The following is a 19,253-nucleotide window of genomic DNA, read 5'->3' as shown; positions in this document are numbered from 1 at the left end:
TCGTCATGAATTCACTCTGACTTTTACTGTTTTGCTTCCACCACGATGTACAGCTCTCTCTCTCCCTCTCTCTCTCCCCCTCTCTCTCTCTCTCTCCCTCTCTCTCTCTGTACTTCAAGAACAGTTTCGCTTTCTTCATTATTCGCTTGCTTGTTACGCACAAGTCTACTGTTGCTTACAGCGCTGTCAGCCGCTGTTTTTTTCCCTTTTACATTCTTCCGAAATGAAAACCTCATTTCTGCCGTTCAATACTGAACAAATTTAAACTTTTTAAAATTATTCAAAATGCAAAATGCTGTGTCTGTAATAAAACCGCTGTAACTTCAGAGGTGATGTTCATATGTTGATTAATGGTTTTCTTTCGTTTTTGATGTACTGCAGAATATTTTTATAAAATCCCAGAACAGGAAAATCACCTTCATGTTCTTCTGTGTTTTATCTTCAGCTACTTTGACACAAAGGCATCTGCTGTGACGCTCACACCTGTGATAAAGTCTTGCGTGTGTCAGCTTCCTTTTTATTGATACAAAAATATGTAAATGTACTGATCTGAATTATATTTCTGACTGTCAAAATTTCCCAGATTTAAAACGAATTGAATCGAATTAAATTGAATTGTGGATCGAATCGATTCTAGAAATCAGTGACGATACCCAGCCCTACTCTCAGTGGCACAGCGGTAGAAGGTCCTGAGGATGTGGGGGCTTACGCCAAATCTTTTCAGTCTCCTGAGAAAGAAGGAGACGGTTTTGTTTTGGGGTGTGTGCTTCTCTGCACCTCCAGAAGTCCACTATCAACTCCTTTGTTGTTGCGAAGTTGAGGGTAAGATGGTTGTCTCGGCAACAGTGACCTCCTCCCTGTAAGCCATTTCATCACCTATCACTGTCCCTCAATGGCACAGCGATAGAAGGTCCTGAGGATGCGGGGGCTCATGCCGAATCTTTTCAGTCTCCTGAGAAAGAAGAGGCGCTGCTGCGCCTTCTTCACTGTTTTGTTTGTGTGTACTGACCACGTAAGATCCTCAGCCAGATGTACTCCAAGGAACCGGAAGCTGCTCACTCTCTCCACAGCAGCGCCGTTGATGGTGATGGGGGTGTGTACTTCTCTGCACCTCCGGAAGTCCACTATCAACTCCTTTGTCTTTGCGACGTTGAGGGTGAGATGGTTGTCTTGACACCAGTGGGTCAGGGCGCTGACCTCCTCCCTGTAAGCCGTCTCATCACCGTTGGTGATAAGACCCACCACTGTAGTGTCGTCCGCAAACTTCACAATGATGTTGGAGTTGTTAGTGGCTGTGCAGTCGTAGGTGTAGAGTGAGTACAGGAGAGGGCTCAGTACACACCCCTGTGGAGCACCAGTGTTCAGTGTGATGGGGGATGAGGTGATGCTGCCCAGTCTGACCACTTGGCGTCTGTCAGACAGGAAGTGAAGGATTCAGGTGCAGAGAATGAGCAGGTGTCCATCCGAGATTATGTTTTCTAAAAGTGGAACCAAAGAGGAGTATACAGGGAAAACTAAGTGGCCCCAATATAAAGGTAATCCGAAAGATCGTCCTTTTCCAAAGGTGAGAGAGAACAGTCAGTCAGAGATACACACTGGATCAAACACAGATCTGCATGTAATTTGAATCAAACATTTGTGAGAAGGACGGCTGTGCACAATGACCTACCTGCCAGCTCTTCTCCTCCATTTAACTTGCTTCTTTAGTAGTGAGTGGAACAGATTCATGAATCCTGGTCCAGAGAAGACAGAACAGTCAGCCAGGAAGAAGCAAGCGAAAGATCAACATATGTAACATTGTTATTTCCAGTTTGACACCAAGATCCAAATAATGAGTCACATGATTACACTTAGATATTTAATATAAATAAAACAAACTTGATCAGTAAAGAAGATTGAAAGAAGGATGAATGATGCTTTCAGTATTCAGGTTCTGATGTGAGTTGAGGTTTTAGCAAATATTGGATTTAAACCTGCAGGATGTGCGCTGAGTTAAAGATTCATTATAAATGGTCCAGCTCCAGTCTTTACATTTCACACCAACTTTACAACAGAAGAGGAAGAGGACTTTACGCAGTGGAAGAAGGTCCATCAGTCATGGGTTTTTTCTTATTTCTGAAGCCTTGAAACTGCTCTGTAAAGCTTGCACCATGTTTTCCTGCAGAGGAAACAGACAACATTGATTCAGAGTCTCATTTAACTTGTCTTCAATCTCTGGTGCGAGTTATCAAGAATATTTGAAACATCGGAATCAGGACTGCAACCATTACTCAGTGATATCAAAGAAAACTATGGGAACCTTTCCTCATTTCAAGACAAAGCAGAACCATGAAATTACACTAATGGTTAACATTTAAATATTGTTTCAGAATGACTGTATTAAGTGAATCTATTTGGCATCTGACACTCAACAAAAATGGACACTTCATGTTTTCACAGCAGTTCCTCAACTAAAAGAGCAGTAGGTGGAGGAAGCTACATTCACTGACCTCTGACAGTAAGCATCACAATTTTCTGTGTCAGGATGTCTTCACCCTGGGAGACTGTGCACATGTAGAAACCACTGTGGGTGTTTTGGGGGTCTTTCAGGGTCAGACTGAGGTCTCCAGTCCTCAGTGGCTCTTCATTCATCTCTGTGCGACCTCTATAATCCTGTCCCTGTTCTTCTAGCAGGTTTTGGCCGTGCTGATAGGTGTGGACTGTGTCTCTGGAATCATCACGTCTCCACTCGATTGTGACATCATCGGGTAAATCAAGAGTGGTTTTAAAGGGCAGCAGCACAGACTTCTTCCCCTTTGTTACTTCAACTATTTCCACCTTGTAGCCTGATAAAATACAACATGAGCTGTAAATACAGACACAAGTTATACATTTACTGACCTCAGATGAGTTTACTGACCTCTGATAGTGAGTATCACTACTTTCTGTTTCAGGATGGCTCCATCATTTTTGTAGACGGTGCAGGTGTAGACTCCACTGTCAGTAAGTCGAGGGAAATTCAGGATCAGACTGAGGTCTCCGGTTCTCAGTAGCTCTTCATTCATCTCAGTGCGGCCTTGATAGTCCTGGTGTTGCTCTTCATGCTTGTTTTGGCTGTTCTCATAAACAAGGACCTTCACATCTTCAAGGTCTGAACGTCTCCACTCCACTCTGATGTCCTCAGGCAGGTCAGCTGTGGTTTTGAAGGGAAGCAGAACACGCTTCACCCCCGGTGTCACCTCCACTGTCTGAAGCTCGTAGACTGAAGAAAAGAGAGACAAGTTGTACAGACAGGCAGAAGTTATGTGCTGCAGTTAATTCATATCAGTTTGATTTATGTAGCGTCAGATCCCGACAAAAGTACATCCGAGTGCTTTACAATGAAAATAACTCTAAAATACCAAAGAGAGAACCACACTGATCAGGTAATCTCATTCATTTTAAAAGAAGATACTTCCAATAGAAACAGGATCAAGGAGGTGTAGCCATCTTTTGGCTGGTGAGGGGGTAGAGGAAGAAGATCAGAGAGACCACACATAACAAACAGGACAAATAACAAACTGCAGCAGAGAGAAGACAAAGTTCAGGACATGAACTAGTGGCGTATGAACATACGGGGAGTGAAATATGGGCATGAAAAAAATTGGTTTAGTGCATCATCGGAAACCCCCAAAGCCTGTAGGAGGAGCCTGTATACAGGGAGTGCAGAATTATTAGGCAAATGAGTATTTTGTCCACATCATCCTCTTCATGCATGTTGTCTTACTCCAAGCTGTAGAGGCTCGAAAGCCTACTACCAATTAAGCATATTAGGTGATGTGCATCTCTGTAATGAGAAGGGGTGTGGTCTAATGACATCAACACCCTATATCAGGTGTGCATAATTATTAGGCAACGTCCTTTCCTTTGGCAAAATGGGTCAAAAGAAGGACTTGACAGGCTCAGAAAAGTCAAAAATAGTGAGATATCTTGCAGAGGGATGCAGCAGTCTCAAAATTGCAAAGCTTCTGAAGCGTGATCATCGAACAATCAAGCGTTTCATTCAAAATAGTCAACAGGGTCGCAAGAAGCGTGTGGAAAAACCAAGGCGCAAAATAACTGCCCATGAACTGAGAAAAGTCAAGCGTGCAGCTGCCAAGATGCCACTTGCCACCAGTTTGGCCATATTTCAGAGCTGCAACATCACTGGAGTGCCCAAAAGCACAAGGTGTGCAATACTCAGAGACATGGCCAAGGTAAGAAAGGCTGAAAGACGACCACCACTGAACAAGACACACAAGCTGAAACGTCAAGACTGGGCCAAGAAATATCTCAAGACTGGTTTTTCTAAGGTTTTATGGACTGATGAAATGAGAGTGAGTCTTGATGGGCCAGATGGATGGGCCCGTGGCTGGATTGGTAAAGGGCAGAGAGCTCCAGTCCGACTCAGACGCCAGCAAGGTGGAGGTGGAGTACTGGTTTGGGCTGGTATCATCAAAGATGAGCTTGTGGGGCCTTTTCAGGTTGAGGATGGAGTCAAGCTCAACTCCCAGTCCTACTGCCAGTTTCTGGAAGACACCTTCTTCAAGCAGTGGTACAGGAAGAAGTCTGCATCCTTCAAGAAAAACATGATTTTCATGCAGGACAATGCTCCATCACACGCGTCCAAGTACTCCACAGCGTGGCTGGCAAGAAAGGGTATAAAAGAAGAAAAACTAATGACATGGCCTCCTTGTTCACCTGATCTGAACCCCATTGAGAACCTGTGGTCCATCATCAAATGTGAGATTTACAAGGAGGGAAAACAGTACACCTCTCTGAACAGTGTCTGGGAGGCTGTGGTTGCTGCTGCACGCAATGTTGATGGTGAACAGATCAAAACACTGACAGAATCCATGGATGGCAGGCTTTTGAGTGTCCTTGCAAAGAAAGGTGGCTATATTGGTCGCTGATTTGTTTTTGTTTTGTTTTTGAATGTCAGAAATGTATATTTGTGAATGTGGAGATGTTATATTGGTTTCACTGGTAAAAATAAATGATTGAAATGGGTATATATTTGTTTTTTGTTAAGTTGCCTAATAATTCTGCACAGTAATAGTCACCTGCACACACAGATATCCCCCTAAAACAGCTAAAACTAAAAACAAACTAAAAACTACTTCCACAAACATTCAGCTTTGATATTAATGAGTTTTTTGGGTTCATTGAGAACATGGTTGTTGTTCAATAATAAAATTATTCCTCAAAAATACAACTTGCCTAATAATTCTGCACTCCCTGTATGAGGGATATAAGCAGTTCCAGGTACAATATTTATTTAATGTGAATGTTCACACAGGCACATTTGTTGGCCCTTTATGTGTATACATATACAAAGAAAAGTACTCCATCTTTTGCTTTACTTTCAATGTACTTGCCAGAATAGACAAACAGACAATATGACAGATGCTGGGTCTGCGCTTCCACAGGCCCCGCTGGTTAGAAACTTATTCTTGTTAACGGCAAACAAGACGAACATCTTTTACTTGCTACCAAGGGAGGCCCGCTTGTAAAACCCCCCTATGGTTACAAAAGACAAGGCACTATGTGTGTATGTGTGTGCACTTGTAAGCATGTGTATGCATGTGATTGATGATCAAGCTGAAGCCGAATGTCTTGGACGCTGTATGCATTGGAGACCTGGCGCACCTAAATATATAGTAAGGTTTCTCTGGGAATGCCTGGCAGAAGTCCTGGTCTCTAAGATCTTCAACTCCCATCACCTACAGCATTCTGTCTGAGACATCAGGCAGAAGAAAGAGTCCTATCGGGCTCTGTTTCCCTGTGGGACTTAGGAGGCAGGTGATGAGTACCAACAGGTTAAGCAGAACGTGGCTTGGGTGGTAGCTGAAGGAAAAACTAGGATGTGGGAGGAGTTCAGAGAAGCCATGGAAAAAAAAAAACTGTCTTGTTGGGATTCTGTCATGGGCCTTGTGTGCAGTTGGAGTCAGCAGGACTCCACTCCAAGAAGCAGAGTCTGGTTGGCTTTAAGATGGTTAACCTCCTAGGACCTGGCATCCACATATGTGGACATCACATTTTGGGTTATTTAGACCAAAATACTAAATCTTGCTCTACATACAGTGGGGCAAAAAAGTATTTAGTCAGCCACCGATTGTGCAAGTTCCCCCACTTAAAATGATGACAGAGGTCAGTAATTTGCACCAGAGGTACACTTCAACTGTGAGAGACAGAATGTGAAAAAAAAATCCATGAATTCACATGGTAGGATTTGTAAAGAATTTATTTGTAAATCAGGGTGGAAAATAAGTATTTGGTCACCTCAAACATGGAAAATCTCTGTCTCTCACAGTTGAAGTGTACCTCTAGTGCAAATTACTGACCTCTGTCATCATTTTAGGTGGGGGAACTTGCACAATCGGTGGCTGACTAAATACTTTTTTGCCCCACTGTACCCCTGATATCCACTTACGAGGACCTGAGGGTGCGTTCCAGCTATAGGAGGATCACACTCCTCACCCTCCCTGGGAAAGTCTGTGCCAGGGTGCTGGAAGGGAGAGTCCATCCGTTAGTCGTACTTTGGATAGAGGAAGAACAATGTGGTTTTCTTCTAGGTCACTGAAACTGGACCAGCTCTTCACTCTCTCAATGATACTCTAGCTGCAGGTGAGTTTGCCCTAGCAGATGATTAGAAAAATTCAAATAAATAGTAAAATACCTTTAACAGCAGGATTTAAATGAGTGCTTACAGAGAAACTCAAAGAAATTTCAGCCCTTGCTTTTCAAACCCATTGATTAAAATAAACCACACATTTTTTTTACTCATTACTGAAACTGAAAGATCAAAGTTTTTGGCTTCGATCCTGAACCCACACACACAGAAACCTCACACGGGCTGAGCACACACAATGAAATGTTTCTCCCACTGAAAATGTGACATCCAGATGAACAGAAACAACTTTTTGGGATTTACTATAAACAGTGTTGGAAGGTTACTTTTAAAATGTATTCCATTACAGATTACAGAATACATGCCCCGAAATGTATTCTGTAACGTATTCCGTTACGTTACTCAATGACAGTAACGTATTCTGAATACTTTGGATTACTTAATATATTATCATGTTGTTTACAACTACGTGAATGTACTATTGCTGTGTGATTTATTACTATTACTGAAGGTCCGCGGCTCCGAACTGTAGTAAAGGGACCTCTGACTAATACGTCGGGGTCCCTGTCGGCTCGTAGCTGAAAAATAGCTTTACTTTGTTGTGTGGGTCAACTTTTCTTGCGAGAGACAGAGAGAGGCGTTGAAAGGCTGCTGCAACGGAACTTATTGTTTCAGAGGAAAACACGAACACGGTGTACAGTCGAGTCTTAATAGCTTACTTACAACTGGGCTCGTCAGGCTCTCTTCTTGGCTGAAGTGGTTATTATTATATTTACATGCTTCCAGCTCCCGTTTTTCCTCGATGACTGCTCATACCTTTCCTTTTTCTCCCTCCTCGCTCAAAGACACATAACGTGTATGGCAGTCCATTCTCCCTGCAGCACGGACTACACTGCCCATCAGGCTACATGCTTTAGAGCTATACCTGTATCATTCTGCCTGTTAGCTTAGCACAACAACAACAAAAAGTCTTCTCTCACCCAGGAAACATGCAGAGAGAGAGCATCACCTGTAACCATGGCAACCATAACGCTGCCCCCTGGAACAACAGAACGTAGCTGTCAAACAAAACCCAAACAGTCCTGACCCGCCACAATATGAAACAGGAAAGTACCGCAGTGTAATCCATTTATTTCAACAAAGTAACTGTATTCTGAATACCACCTTTTTAAACGGTAACTGTAACGGAATACAGTTACTCATATTTTGTATTTTAAATATGTAACGGCGGTACATGTATTCCGTTACTCCCCAACACTGACTATAAACATGTTAACTCTAATCGAGGCAGAACAACTATTAAATATCTAACACACAAAGTAATGAAGTGCCACTGCTAACTGCTTATTTACCTATATGTTAAGTTTAAGATGGTTATGCTTAGTCAGATGTACTACCTGTCAAAAGTTGTAGAACACCACAGTTTTTTATTGAAAATTATGTCGTAAAATTGCACTTTGAAATGAAAGTATTGTACAAACTAGAAAGTGAAGATTTCTCTGGCAGTTCACATCTTACCTTGGTACCATTTCAAGCTATTCATTGGAATTGAACAACTTGTATTCCAATAAATACCTGGAAAAAGTGGGGTGTTCTAAAACTTTTGGCCAGTAGTGCAGATTTCCTTTTTTCATGTTTTTCATACAGTCAATGGAGACCAGAGTGTTGACAACAGGAAATGACAACATACGACAGCCTCTGTGATGTGCTTACTGACCTCTGACACTGAGCACCACCACCTTCTGTTTCAGGACTTTTCCATGCGTGCAGACAGTACAGGTGTAGACTCCACTGTCAGTTAGTCGGAGGTCTTTCAGGGTCAGACTGAGGTCTCCGATTCTCAGTGCCTCTTTGTTCATCTCTGTGCGACCTCTGTAAATCTCGTCCTGTTCACCTGAAAGGTGCTGGCTGCTCTGAAACATGTGAACTTTTTTGTGTTTGGAGTCTGAGCGTCTCCACTCCACTGTGGCATCCTGAGAAAGGTCATCTTTGGTTTTAAAGGGCAGCAGGACAGACTTGTTCCATTCTGTCACCTCCACCGTCTCCATCTGGCTCTCTGAGAGGAGAACACAGCAGAACATGAGACAGACAGACATCAGTGAGGTGGATCCTCCATCATGTCCTCTGCTGTGTAACCAGCAGCTCCTGTTTTCAGCGTTTCTCTGACTTTGAGCTCGACTGCTTGTGTGTTGATGTGTAAGGCTGCACAAAGCGCTGCTTTGCTCTGCTATCTGCTGCTTTCTTTAGTCTTCTGGATTTATTCTGTCACACCTGCAGAAACTTACAGCGTCTACCCTTCAGCATGATGCTGGGGAATTTGTGTTTTTAACAAAGCAGTGAGTCAGCAGGAATCACAGCCTCTGCTACACAGCATGGATCAAACTTTTGTTTGGACTCTGGTCCTGTGTGTGTCACATGTGGTGTGATGGACCCTTATTTTTGTGTTGTTATATTGACAGTGGTAAATTTATTGACAAAAATTCTTGTCATGGATATGTTGCCATGGAGATCTGACATAGTAGAGCCAGATGTTAAGTTCTGTAGAAGAAAGAAGCAGTGTGGAAATTAATGAGTTAATGAGCTGAAACAGGGAATTAAGTGGCAGATGTTATCCCATGTTTTTTTTTTTTCATTCAGAGGTCTGTGCAGGCCTTAATCGGATTCACACAGCTCCCTCAGTTCGCAAGTTTAATCAAAATGTCTGCATTTATTCATTCAAATAAAAATGTGTCAGCAGCAGTTTGATTTTGTTCAAATTTATGGAGGATCCAGAAGACAATCAAAGCTGTTCCACTCACCTCTGACAGTGAGAGACACCACTTTCTGAAGTAGGAGGCTTCCATCCTTGCTGCTGACGGTGCAGGTGTAGACTCCGGTGTCAGTAACGCGGGGCTCCTTTAGTTTCAGACTGAGGTCTTTATCTCTCAGTGGCTCTTCCTTCATCTCTGTGCGGCCTTGGTACACCTCGTCCTGTTTGTCCGGCTGATTTTTTCCACTGTCATACACGTGAACCTGCATGTGTTTGGGGTCAGTAAGTCTCCACTCCACTGTGGCGTCCTGGGGAAGATCCTCTGTGGTTTTAAAGGGCAGCGTGACAGACTTTTTCTCTCCCTCTAAAATCTCCACCAACAATACCTGGCTGTCTGTGAGGAGACAGAGCAGAACATGAGGTGTGCACACAACACCAACAACCAACACATCATTCTACCAGGACCTCAAAGAGAACGTGTTCGATTGTTTCAGTGCTGAAGTCATGAAGGACAGAAAAATAAGAACAACTGTATCCACTGGAGATCTTTAGGGCCACAAATCTCAAGTGTTGCAAATTAGCATCAAGCCACAACTGCACAAAGCTCAGATCAAATGAGTGCCCACAAAGGAAGAATAAGAGGAAAATCATTCACTCATTACTTCCTGTCCAGTTCTGGTTTACAACAACAAACCAAACAGCAGCACACGCAGACACAAGGTCATCCTACCTGCTGGGCATTTCATCCTTTTATATCTATAACACATGACGATCCCACTGCTGACAGCCAGGAGAGCCAAGATAGCCAGGATGCCAGAGAGGACCCAGGGCCAGGTCGGAGGACGCTCTGTGGTGAACAGAAGAAACCTGAACATGAAACATTCACAGCAGATTTCCTCACTCGTTCACTACTCTGTGTCCTGATCAATGAGCTCATTCACAAAATAAAATCATTTTAGACGCAATTTTTATTTAATGTAACGAAAGTGGACCGTACAATCTACAGCTCAGCTAGCAAGATGTCAGCAACCTATAAGTGAAAAGATGATAGGTTCTTACTAAGCAGACATTTTATTAGTTACAGCATGCACTAAACTGCTGCCATGTGATTGGTTGATTAGATATTTTTGTTAAAGAACAGCTGAACAGGTGTGCCTAATAAAGTGGCACTGAGTGTATATGTGTTGAAGTCAGATTGCTCCCCCTGCTGGAGTCACTCGGACATCTGTTTTTCTTTCACACCATTACAGAGCCACTGTCACAGAGCCTTACTGGACACTTTATTAGGTACACTTTGCTGGTATCCTGTTCCTTTGCTTGTTAATGGCTCAGATGTGACATCATCACTCACACGCTGCACATTTATCATGTGACTCTTCTGTTCCAGCACATACCAAGGACGCTCTGTTGGACTGAGATGTGTTACTGTGGAGGCCGTCAGAGTGCAGTAAACTCATTGTCATGTCTGAGATGATCTCAGCTTTGTTACCCTGCAGGAAGCATACACTGAGGTCATTATGGGATGGACACGGTCAGCAATAGTACTCATGGCTGTGGGGTTTAAACAATACTCAATTGGTATTTAAGTGGCCAAAAGTGTCTCAGGAAAATCTCCCCTACACCATCACACCACCAGCTGTCTAAGCCTTTAAGTTAGCATGGATCCATGCTTTCATGATGTTTTCACCAAACTCTGACTCTACCTCTGAATGTTGCAGCAGAAGCCAGGAAACAGATGCTACCCCGCTGTTGTCCAGTGAGTCTGTGCTCTGGTCTTAGCAGACAGATGTGGCTGTAACTCAGGCGGTAGAGCAGGTCATCTACTGATCAGAAGGTTGGTGGTTCGATTCCTGGCTTCCCCTAGTCTGCATGCCAAATATCCTTGGGCAAGATATTAACCCCAAATTGCTCTCCGATGCATCCATCAGAGTATGAATGTGTGTGAATGTTACTTAGAAAGCACGAATGGGTGTGAGTGGGTGAATGCACAAGTTGTGTAAAGCGCTTTGAGTGCTCAGAACAGTACAAAAGCGCTATATAAGAACCAGTCCATTTACCATTTACCAAGGTGTGGCCTTAGCCTGCAGCTGTGTTTCAGACCTTCTCTGTAAACTCACAGATGATTGGAGGGAAAATCCCTGCAAATCACCAGTTTGTGAAGTATTCAAACCAGCACTAATTGCCACATTTAGAGTCACTAAAATCATTGTTCCTTCTCCATCATTGTCCTTCCATACAATATAAAGCGCCTTGGGGCGACTGTTCTTGTGATTTGGTGCTATATAAATAAAACTGAATTGAATTGAATCCATTCTGTTGGTTAGTTTGAACTTCCGAAGGTTGTTTTCAGCATGTCTACATGCCTAGGTGCAGTAAGTTGGTGTCATGTGACTGGCTGATTAGATATTTAAATCAATGAACAGCTTACTGGTGTACCTAATGAAGTGTCCCATGAGTGTACTTAATGGCCATGGAACCTGTATAATTCCACGAACCTTTAGTCAGTGTTTTGGAATGTGTGTTATCAGTAGGGCTGCCACGATTAGTCGACTAGTCACGATTTGTCGACTATCAAAATCGTCGACGACTGATTTAATAGTCGACGCGTCGTTTGAAGCTTTGTAAGATCACAAAAGACGCAGGAATAAGTAGCAGGATTTAAGAGTGTAATAACGGACTGAAACAGAAGATGGCAGCACTGCATGTACAAGGATGCCAGCTGCCGTTAAACCCCGAAGAAGAAGAAGCTGTGTCCCAGAATTCATAGCGGCGGCAGCTAGTTAGTTTTAATATTACTCTTATTATTCTTTCTGGGTCACAAAATAAACGTTTAACATATTTTCAGGCGAGAATGTAGCTGTGTAAACCTCAAATATCTGCTCAGTTTATCAAGACACCGCATATTTTCAAAAGTGCTCCGACGTTTTCGGAGACGTCTGTTACCCACTAGCTCGATAGCTAGCCGGGAGCAAGGCTCGCTAGAGCCGTGAGAACACCGGACTCCCGGCAAATCGTTTTCAAACCCACCGCCGTCTTTCGCGACTCAGGTTAAACACGATATATAAGTCACTTAGATAACTTAAAATGTTATTGTTTGGCTTTTTTCAGTGATTTATTTGTTCCTGAGTAAATCGGTTTGGCTGAGATTAAAGTTATAGTTTTTACACAGCTGAATAAACGTCAAGCAGACAGCTGATCATCAGAAGCATGAGATGCTCGAGAATTTACTCCGGTGTCCTGTTATATTTTAGATAGCAAGGAGCAGACAGCTGAGTTTATTAAACTCCACCGAAACAATCTGCAAATTTCATTTAAATTTAATAAACTATCATCTTGTCTTTATTTGTAGTTAGCACCTTAAACACTTACAGCTGTAAGCTAATGATAGTTATATAAGAGCAGATGCTGCTGGTGCAATAAGCTGTATGTTTTACGTCCAATGGATGATGATCTGATTAGTCGACTAATCGCAAAAATAATCGGTGACTAGTCGACTATCAAAATAATCATTTTTGGCAGCCCTAGTTATCAGCCAGTGGTGATGTGTGAGCTCAGAGTTACAACATCTCATACTCCAGTCACACATTACTGTACACACATCATAACGACAGTACAGACGATTTCACACACTGACCTTTGACCTTCAGTTGCACATGGGTCTTGCTCTGATCTTGTCCATATTTGCGGACGATGCAGATGTAGGTCCCACCATCAGAGACTGTAGGGTTCCTCAGGGTGAGGCTGAGGTCTCCAGTCTGCAGGGCGTCGGCTTTCATCGATGTTCGGTTGGTGTAACGATGGTTCTGATCATTCAGAATATCATCTCCGCTCTGCACACGCATGTGGACTGTTGGGATCTTGAACTCATCACGGTCCCAGACCACTGCTGTGGAGCTACTGGAAACATTAACAGGTACCTGATAGGGCAGCAGGACAGACTCCTCCCCTTCATACACCTCATACACTTCCACCCCTGAGGCATGCTGGGAAACTGATAAGAGAAACAGAGTGTCGTCATTCAGTCTGTCCACAGGGTGGGTCACATGTCGGGATGAGTTCTAACAACAGGTTTTAAATTAGTACCAGTAATGACCACAGTGTGTAACACTAGAAACCTTTGAAAACATATTGAAACCCATCAGGAGCCTCCATCATCGCTCAAAGGTATGGTCAAGAGCCAAAGAAACATCTGCTCCATGCAGACAAGTTTTTCTTGGAAGGCCTTCGTGTTTGAGCAAAGGATGCTAAACCGCAGACTTCATCTATTCCAGCAACACAGCTTCATAAGAGAAGAGTCCGGCTGCTGAACCGCCCCGCCTGCAGTCCGGACCTTTCATCAGCTGACAACATCTGGAGCATCATGAGCTCAACAACAGGACGAAGCAGAGCCAGGACAGCTGAGCAGCTAGAACCCTCCATCAGACCAGAACCGCTGCTATCCTCAGCTCACAGACTGATGTTAAAGAAGAAACATGGACCTGTGCTACTTTAGAGAAATTTTCCATTTTTAAACTCCAGCGCTTCTCTGAATTCCAGATGTTTCATTTTCAGGTTTCTGTACTTGAGCATTTCTCGGGGAGCTCATATTTTTACCCTCTATGTTTTCAAAACTCCACTTTTTACATTTGAAACAAGCTCATTATCTCACGTCACTGCACACCTTCCCTGATTAACCTGACCTCAGACTCGATGTGAAGTTCTCACACATGACACGAGTCATGTTTATTTCCTTAAAAGCAGCTCATTCAGCATATGCGCTTCTCTGTCTGCTGTTAGACAAATCCTCACACACACATTTTCTGCTAATTGGCAAAAAAATTATTGCCTGTATTCAAATTGCTGTAAATGACTTGTTGGTCTAATCTAATCTAATCTGTCATAAATGATATGGAGTCATTTTAAGCCTGAATGTTCCTGCCTCAGGGTAAATATCCTTTTCAGTCCAGCTAAAAACACACACGGAAACTTCTTCCTGGCACACCAGCATCATCCCCTACTTTGACAGTAAAATCAGTGAAATGCAAACGTTTGATCACTGCAGATTGTGTGGGAGCATTCCTGGTCAGAGCTCAGGGATTATGGTGTATTAATGACGTAAAGCTGAGAAGAAGCAGAAGCAACACAAATGTCAACCATTTGTGTTGCTTCTGTTTGAAAGACATTAATAAAAGTTCCTACAGGTCACCCGAGATCAGCCAACCACTTCCTTTACTGTGAAAAGGTTGTGAAACATCCTAATCATGCTCTTAAAAGTAAAACGAAAAAACTGGGTTAACATATAAGAGTTAAAATAAACTCTGCATTCAGTCGGAGACAAAGCTTCATTTGTAAAATACAAAACTACTTGTAAAACCTGGAGAGTAACAGACTAAGCTGTGACTGAGTGTGACTCATCCAGCATTCTGTTATTCACTGAGTTGAAGCAGGGAACGGTAAATACTGAAAACATCCCCCTGTGGCTGACGGCAGCCCAACTATAGACGGGTTCAAAGTTCTTACCGTGCACGAGCAGCAGGAAGGACACGAGGTTCTTCATCCTCCTGTGACAGAGACGATAACCAACTCTGCTCCACCCGACACCCAAAAACTCACACGGTTCTAACTTTCCAGCTGTAACAAGAAAGTTTTACTTTCGGTTTCAACCTTCAAAGTAAAAGCTCATAGAGACGTATTCAGAGACTTCCTTATTCCATCCGAGGGAAAAGTGCTGCAGTCAGTGACAGCAGGAGCTCAGTAAAAGCTCTATTTTTATTCTCTCCATTATTCTTTTTTTTTTTTAATCGCTCTGTGTCGTAGTTTGCAATTGTTACATTGTATTTTACAATTACATTGTAAATTACATTACAGTTACATTGTGTATCACAATTGTAATGTAAAGTGTTTGTAGTTTGTAAAGCTCTGTCAGTAGCGGTTTTTGATACGGGCGACACGGGCGGTTGCCCGGGGCGGCATCGTGGTGGGGGGCGGAATCACGGGCATCGGCAGAAAAAAAAAAAATTGCTCGTACTCATGCTGCCCCGACATCAGCCAGCCATATTGGGAATGGTACAGGCACCGATCGGCTTTCTATCGCCCATTTGCTGGGAGTAAGGGCGCCCTGCATTTGCGAGGTGCGCCTGCTGCGGCGGGGGATTCTCTTTTGGCTGGAGTAGCATCTAATAACCAACTCACAAAATAAAACAAAATAAAAACACCAGACATCATGATACAGACTTATAATTTGCACAGATGTTTTTTCGAAATTCTGTACACGAAAAGTGAGCGCGAGAGCCCTCGGTGCGCCTGCGCGCTGCTGAAGTCAAAGTAAACTTTATTGTCATCTCCGCTACAGACAGTCCAGCATATAGAGAGACGAGACGACGAGGCTCCAGTTACAGCGGTGCAAGTAAACAAACAATAAATGTAAGAAGAGTAAGAAAATAAATATGCACTTTAGGACTCGGGGTAAAGGGATCCATGATAATTTAAAATTTATAATTTACAGTTTGATGATTTAAAGTCTCACACACAACCCGTCGAAAGGGGAGGGGCCCTGCTGCTTCCAATTAGACCACATTTCATTCATAATGATGTAAATCCAAGCCCATTATGTATTCATGATTTGAATCCTGGGTTGTGTGAAATCCCAGAAATAAACCTTAGACAAAGTGAATCTGTGAACTAAGGTGTGGAACAGGGGTCAGCAACCTTTAACACAGAAAGAGCCGTTTGGACCCGGTTTCCACGCAAAAGAAAACACTGGGAGCCGCAAATACTTTTTGACATCTAAAATGAAGATAACACTGTATATATTATTTTTTTTTACTTTTATGCTTTGTGTGAACAACTAAGGTGTGTTGCTTATGAAATCCATGAAGTGCTACAGAGAAAATTACATTTTATTTATGTAATTAACACATTTTGAACTAAAATATAACAAAAGGAAAGACACCCAGCTGAACTAAAATGATCCAGCAAACAAAAACTGTTGTCAGCCACCACCCTTATACGATGATACCACCTGGCCAGTTCACCAGTCTAAATCAGTGGAAATCACTGCAAACATTTTAATGTTTAAAATTATTAATTCATGCATTCATTCATTTACAGAGTGGCTTTGGTCATTCTGTGTGAAACACCTCAAAACTGTTGTTCTGTGCTGCCCAACCTTTTTCGTATATGTCCGACAATATTTTCACGGACCGGCCTTTAGGTGTTGTGGATAAATACAACAAAATAAAACCAGTGACAAAAAAAGAGGACTTATTCATAACACGCGGACCCAGGGAAACCGAATTAATGATAAAAACATTTAAAAATGTAACGATAAAGGCCCTGAAAACCATAAATTTCCCACCCGAGCCTCAACTCTCGTGGCCTGGTACCAAACGTCTCACGGACCACTGGTCCATGGCCTGGGGGTTGGGGGCCAGTGCTGTAAAACACACGTGACACACAGATCAGCTGAGTGTTCCTGTGCACTCAGGAACCCTGATCCTCTCCTGTTCAATTCGATTTTATTTATACAGCACCAAATCACAACAACAGTCACCTCGAGGTAAGGTAGAACCTACAATAATACATACAGAGAATCTTATGACCCGCTATCAGCAAGGGCTTTGGTGACAGTGGGAAGGAAAAACTCCCATTTAACAGGAAGAGCTTTTAAGCAGAACCAGACCGGTTGGGGTTGATGGAGTTGTCATATGTTGTTGTCCAGGCGAGATCCTGATTGGCGGTGGGAGCTGTGCATCTCTGATCTTCCTCTCCTCATCCTTTGAGATGTCCAACTTTTGGGTCGCCCTCGCTTCCTGCTTCCTTTTTTGGATTTGCACTGACTTTGTGCAATTTAAGATTTGGGACCGCCCTTACACTTGTAAGCTCAGGTGGTTAAAGTTCACAGCTAAAATAAAATAAATTGAACTGATCCAGCAGAACTAACATTTTGTGTTTAATGTTAGTGAGCACAGAAGCTGTCTCTAGCTCCCCCTACAAGCTCAAACAGAACATGTAATGTCAGGTTGAGGTGATTATTTTGCTGATGGCGTTTGATTTCAGGAGTTGTTGTCAAGGTTACCTGTCAACCCATCAGATTTCTTCTTTTTTTTAAAGACCACCTGACTATAACTGACCTGAGCACACCCTGGGGACAGAAATATGAGGGAATAATATCAGGTAGATGTGAAGGTGAACACTGAATCACCACCATCATCATCAGTTTTTGCTCATGTTTACCTGAAGGGTAAGACACACACACACACACACACACACACACACACACACACACACACACACACACACACACACACACACACACACACACACACACACACACACACACACACACACAGTGAGAAATTGTGTGTTGACTGAAACTATAAAGGATGGTGTGTGTGTGGGTTGTTTTGGTGACACACACCTGTCCTGTGTGAAGGAGACATCAGCATAGGTGACATCTGAAAGAGGAGATGAGTCACTCCTTCCTGATAAATGAAGCAGGAAACAAAAACATATTCTAGTGATTAAACTGTTCATTTGAAGTCCTTCTTATCTTCGTGACCTTATAGTACCATATGACCCTATTAGAGCACTTCAAATCCTTCCTTAGTTATACTGCAGTTATACAGCAGATCTGGGCTCCAGGTTCTGCTCAAGGTTTCATCCTGTTAATTATGATGATGATGATAATGATGAAAATGATTATTATGATTATTTTTTATTGGGAGGTCAGTCAGTAACACATGCCTGTAAAATATGTTGGTTGGATGAGGTTATGTTTAATTTAATGCTTTCATGCTGAGCTGACCAAGCATCAAACACAAAGAGTAGCAGCATAAACACCACATCCTGTCACAGACACAGGTACATATAAGGTATGTAGACCACAGGATATGAAGTTTACACATGGGCTGCTTCCTGTTGACAGAGATGAGAGCTCATAAACTTTCACATTATAAAGTATGTCAGAAGCAGATGAAACCACACAGGTCTTACTTGTTTAAACTCTAATGCAAAATATATTGTAGAGCCCAGAGTGGACATTAACACTCAGCTAAAGATTAATTAAATAATCACTTAATTCTTAAAGTACAAGAGCAAGTAAACTAAACAGTACTCTGGTCCTGCACTGGTTTAAACTCTAACAAGTTAACAGAGTGAACCCTTTTATAGGCCCGGGCACTGATCATGACGGTAGAGGAGAAACAGCTCTCACATCATTTTTATTTTTATTATTGTTGTTATTATTATTATTGTTGTTGTTGTTGTTGTTGTTGTTGTTGTTGTTGTTGTTATTATTATTATCACAAAGCATCTGAAGCACTGTTAAAATGGTTTCCCACTTTCAGAGGACGGTTTAGGAATGTGACACTGCTGCACTCTTGTAGACTCTTATATGATCCACACTGATCTGACTGCAAACTGTTAAATCTAAAAGACTTTATACCTTTTAATTTCCTATAGAGGAGCAGAGCTCCAAGCAGAACTAGAACCAGAAGAATCACAGAAACCAGACCGGCTATCATGGCAACGATGGAGGAGGAGGAGGAGGAGGAGAGAGGAGGCGATGCTGTCCCAGTACACGGACATGCAGAAGTATCGGGAGAGTTAACAGGAGAGGTGCAGGCTGTGGTGAGGATGAAGATGGTTCAGTCAGTTCATTATCAGGTCAGCAGGTCATTAAAACAAAAGTGATGTCAGTGTTCTGACCTCTGACCCGCAGAAAGCTCTGATGAGATTCTCCAAATGTGTCAGTAGAACATGAGTAGAGACCTTCATCAGACTGCTGGACATTTGTGATGATGAGCTCCGATTTAGATTCAGACCCAACATGACTTCCATTAATGAAGAAATAAGCTCTGACTGTGCCACCATTCCTCTGTCTGCAACGCAAGGTCA

At 42.7% G+C, this 19,253-nt stretch overlaps 1 protein-coding gene across 1 annotated transcript; it reads right to left on the bottom strand.

The window, feature by feature from the left end:
* Positions 1 to 304: 304 nt before the first annotated feature.
* Positions 305 to 14,974, bottom strand: LOC308410040 (uncharacterized protein). The gene is made up of 10 exons (XM_080903129.1): positions 14,877 to 14,974; positions 13,012 to 13,368; positions 10,108 to 10,224; positions 9,427 to 9,771; positions 8,346 to 8,684; positions 2,900 to 3,241; positions 2,490 to 2,825; positions 2,074 to 2,158; positions 1,670 to 1,733; positions 305 to 1,553 (listed from the first exon to the last, which is right to left on the bottom strand). Exons 1-9 carry the CDS (start codon positions 14,911 to 14,913, stop codon positions 1,691 to 1,693), a joined length of 2,001 nt encoding a protein of 666 aa, XP_080759255.1. The 5' UTR covers positions 14,914 to 14,974; the 3' UTR covers positions 305 to 1,553; positions 1,670 to 1,690.
* Positions 14,975 to 19,253: the final 4,279 nt, after the last annotated feature.

This window comes from Rhamphochromis sp. 'chilingali' (genome assembly GCF_963969265.1).
Source record: "Rhamphochromis sp. 'chilingali' genome assembly, chromosome: 1".
Taxonomy (NCBI): Eukaryota; Metazoa; Chordata; class Actinopteri; order Cichliformes; family Cichlidae; genus Rhamphochromis; species Rhamphochromis sp. 'chilingali'.
The sequence above is the reverse complement of the archived record's forward strand: the minus strand, read 5'-3'. Positions and strand labels throughout refer to the sequence as shown.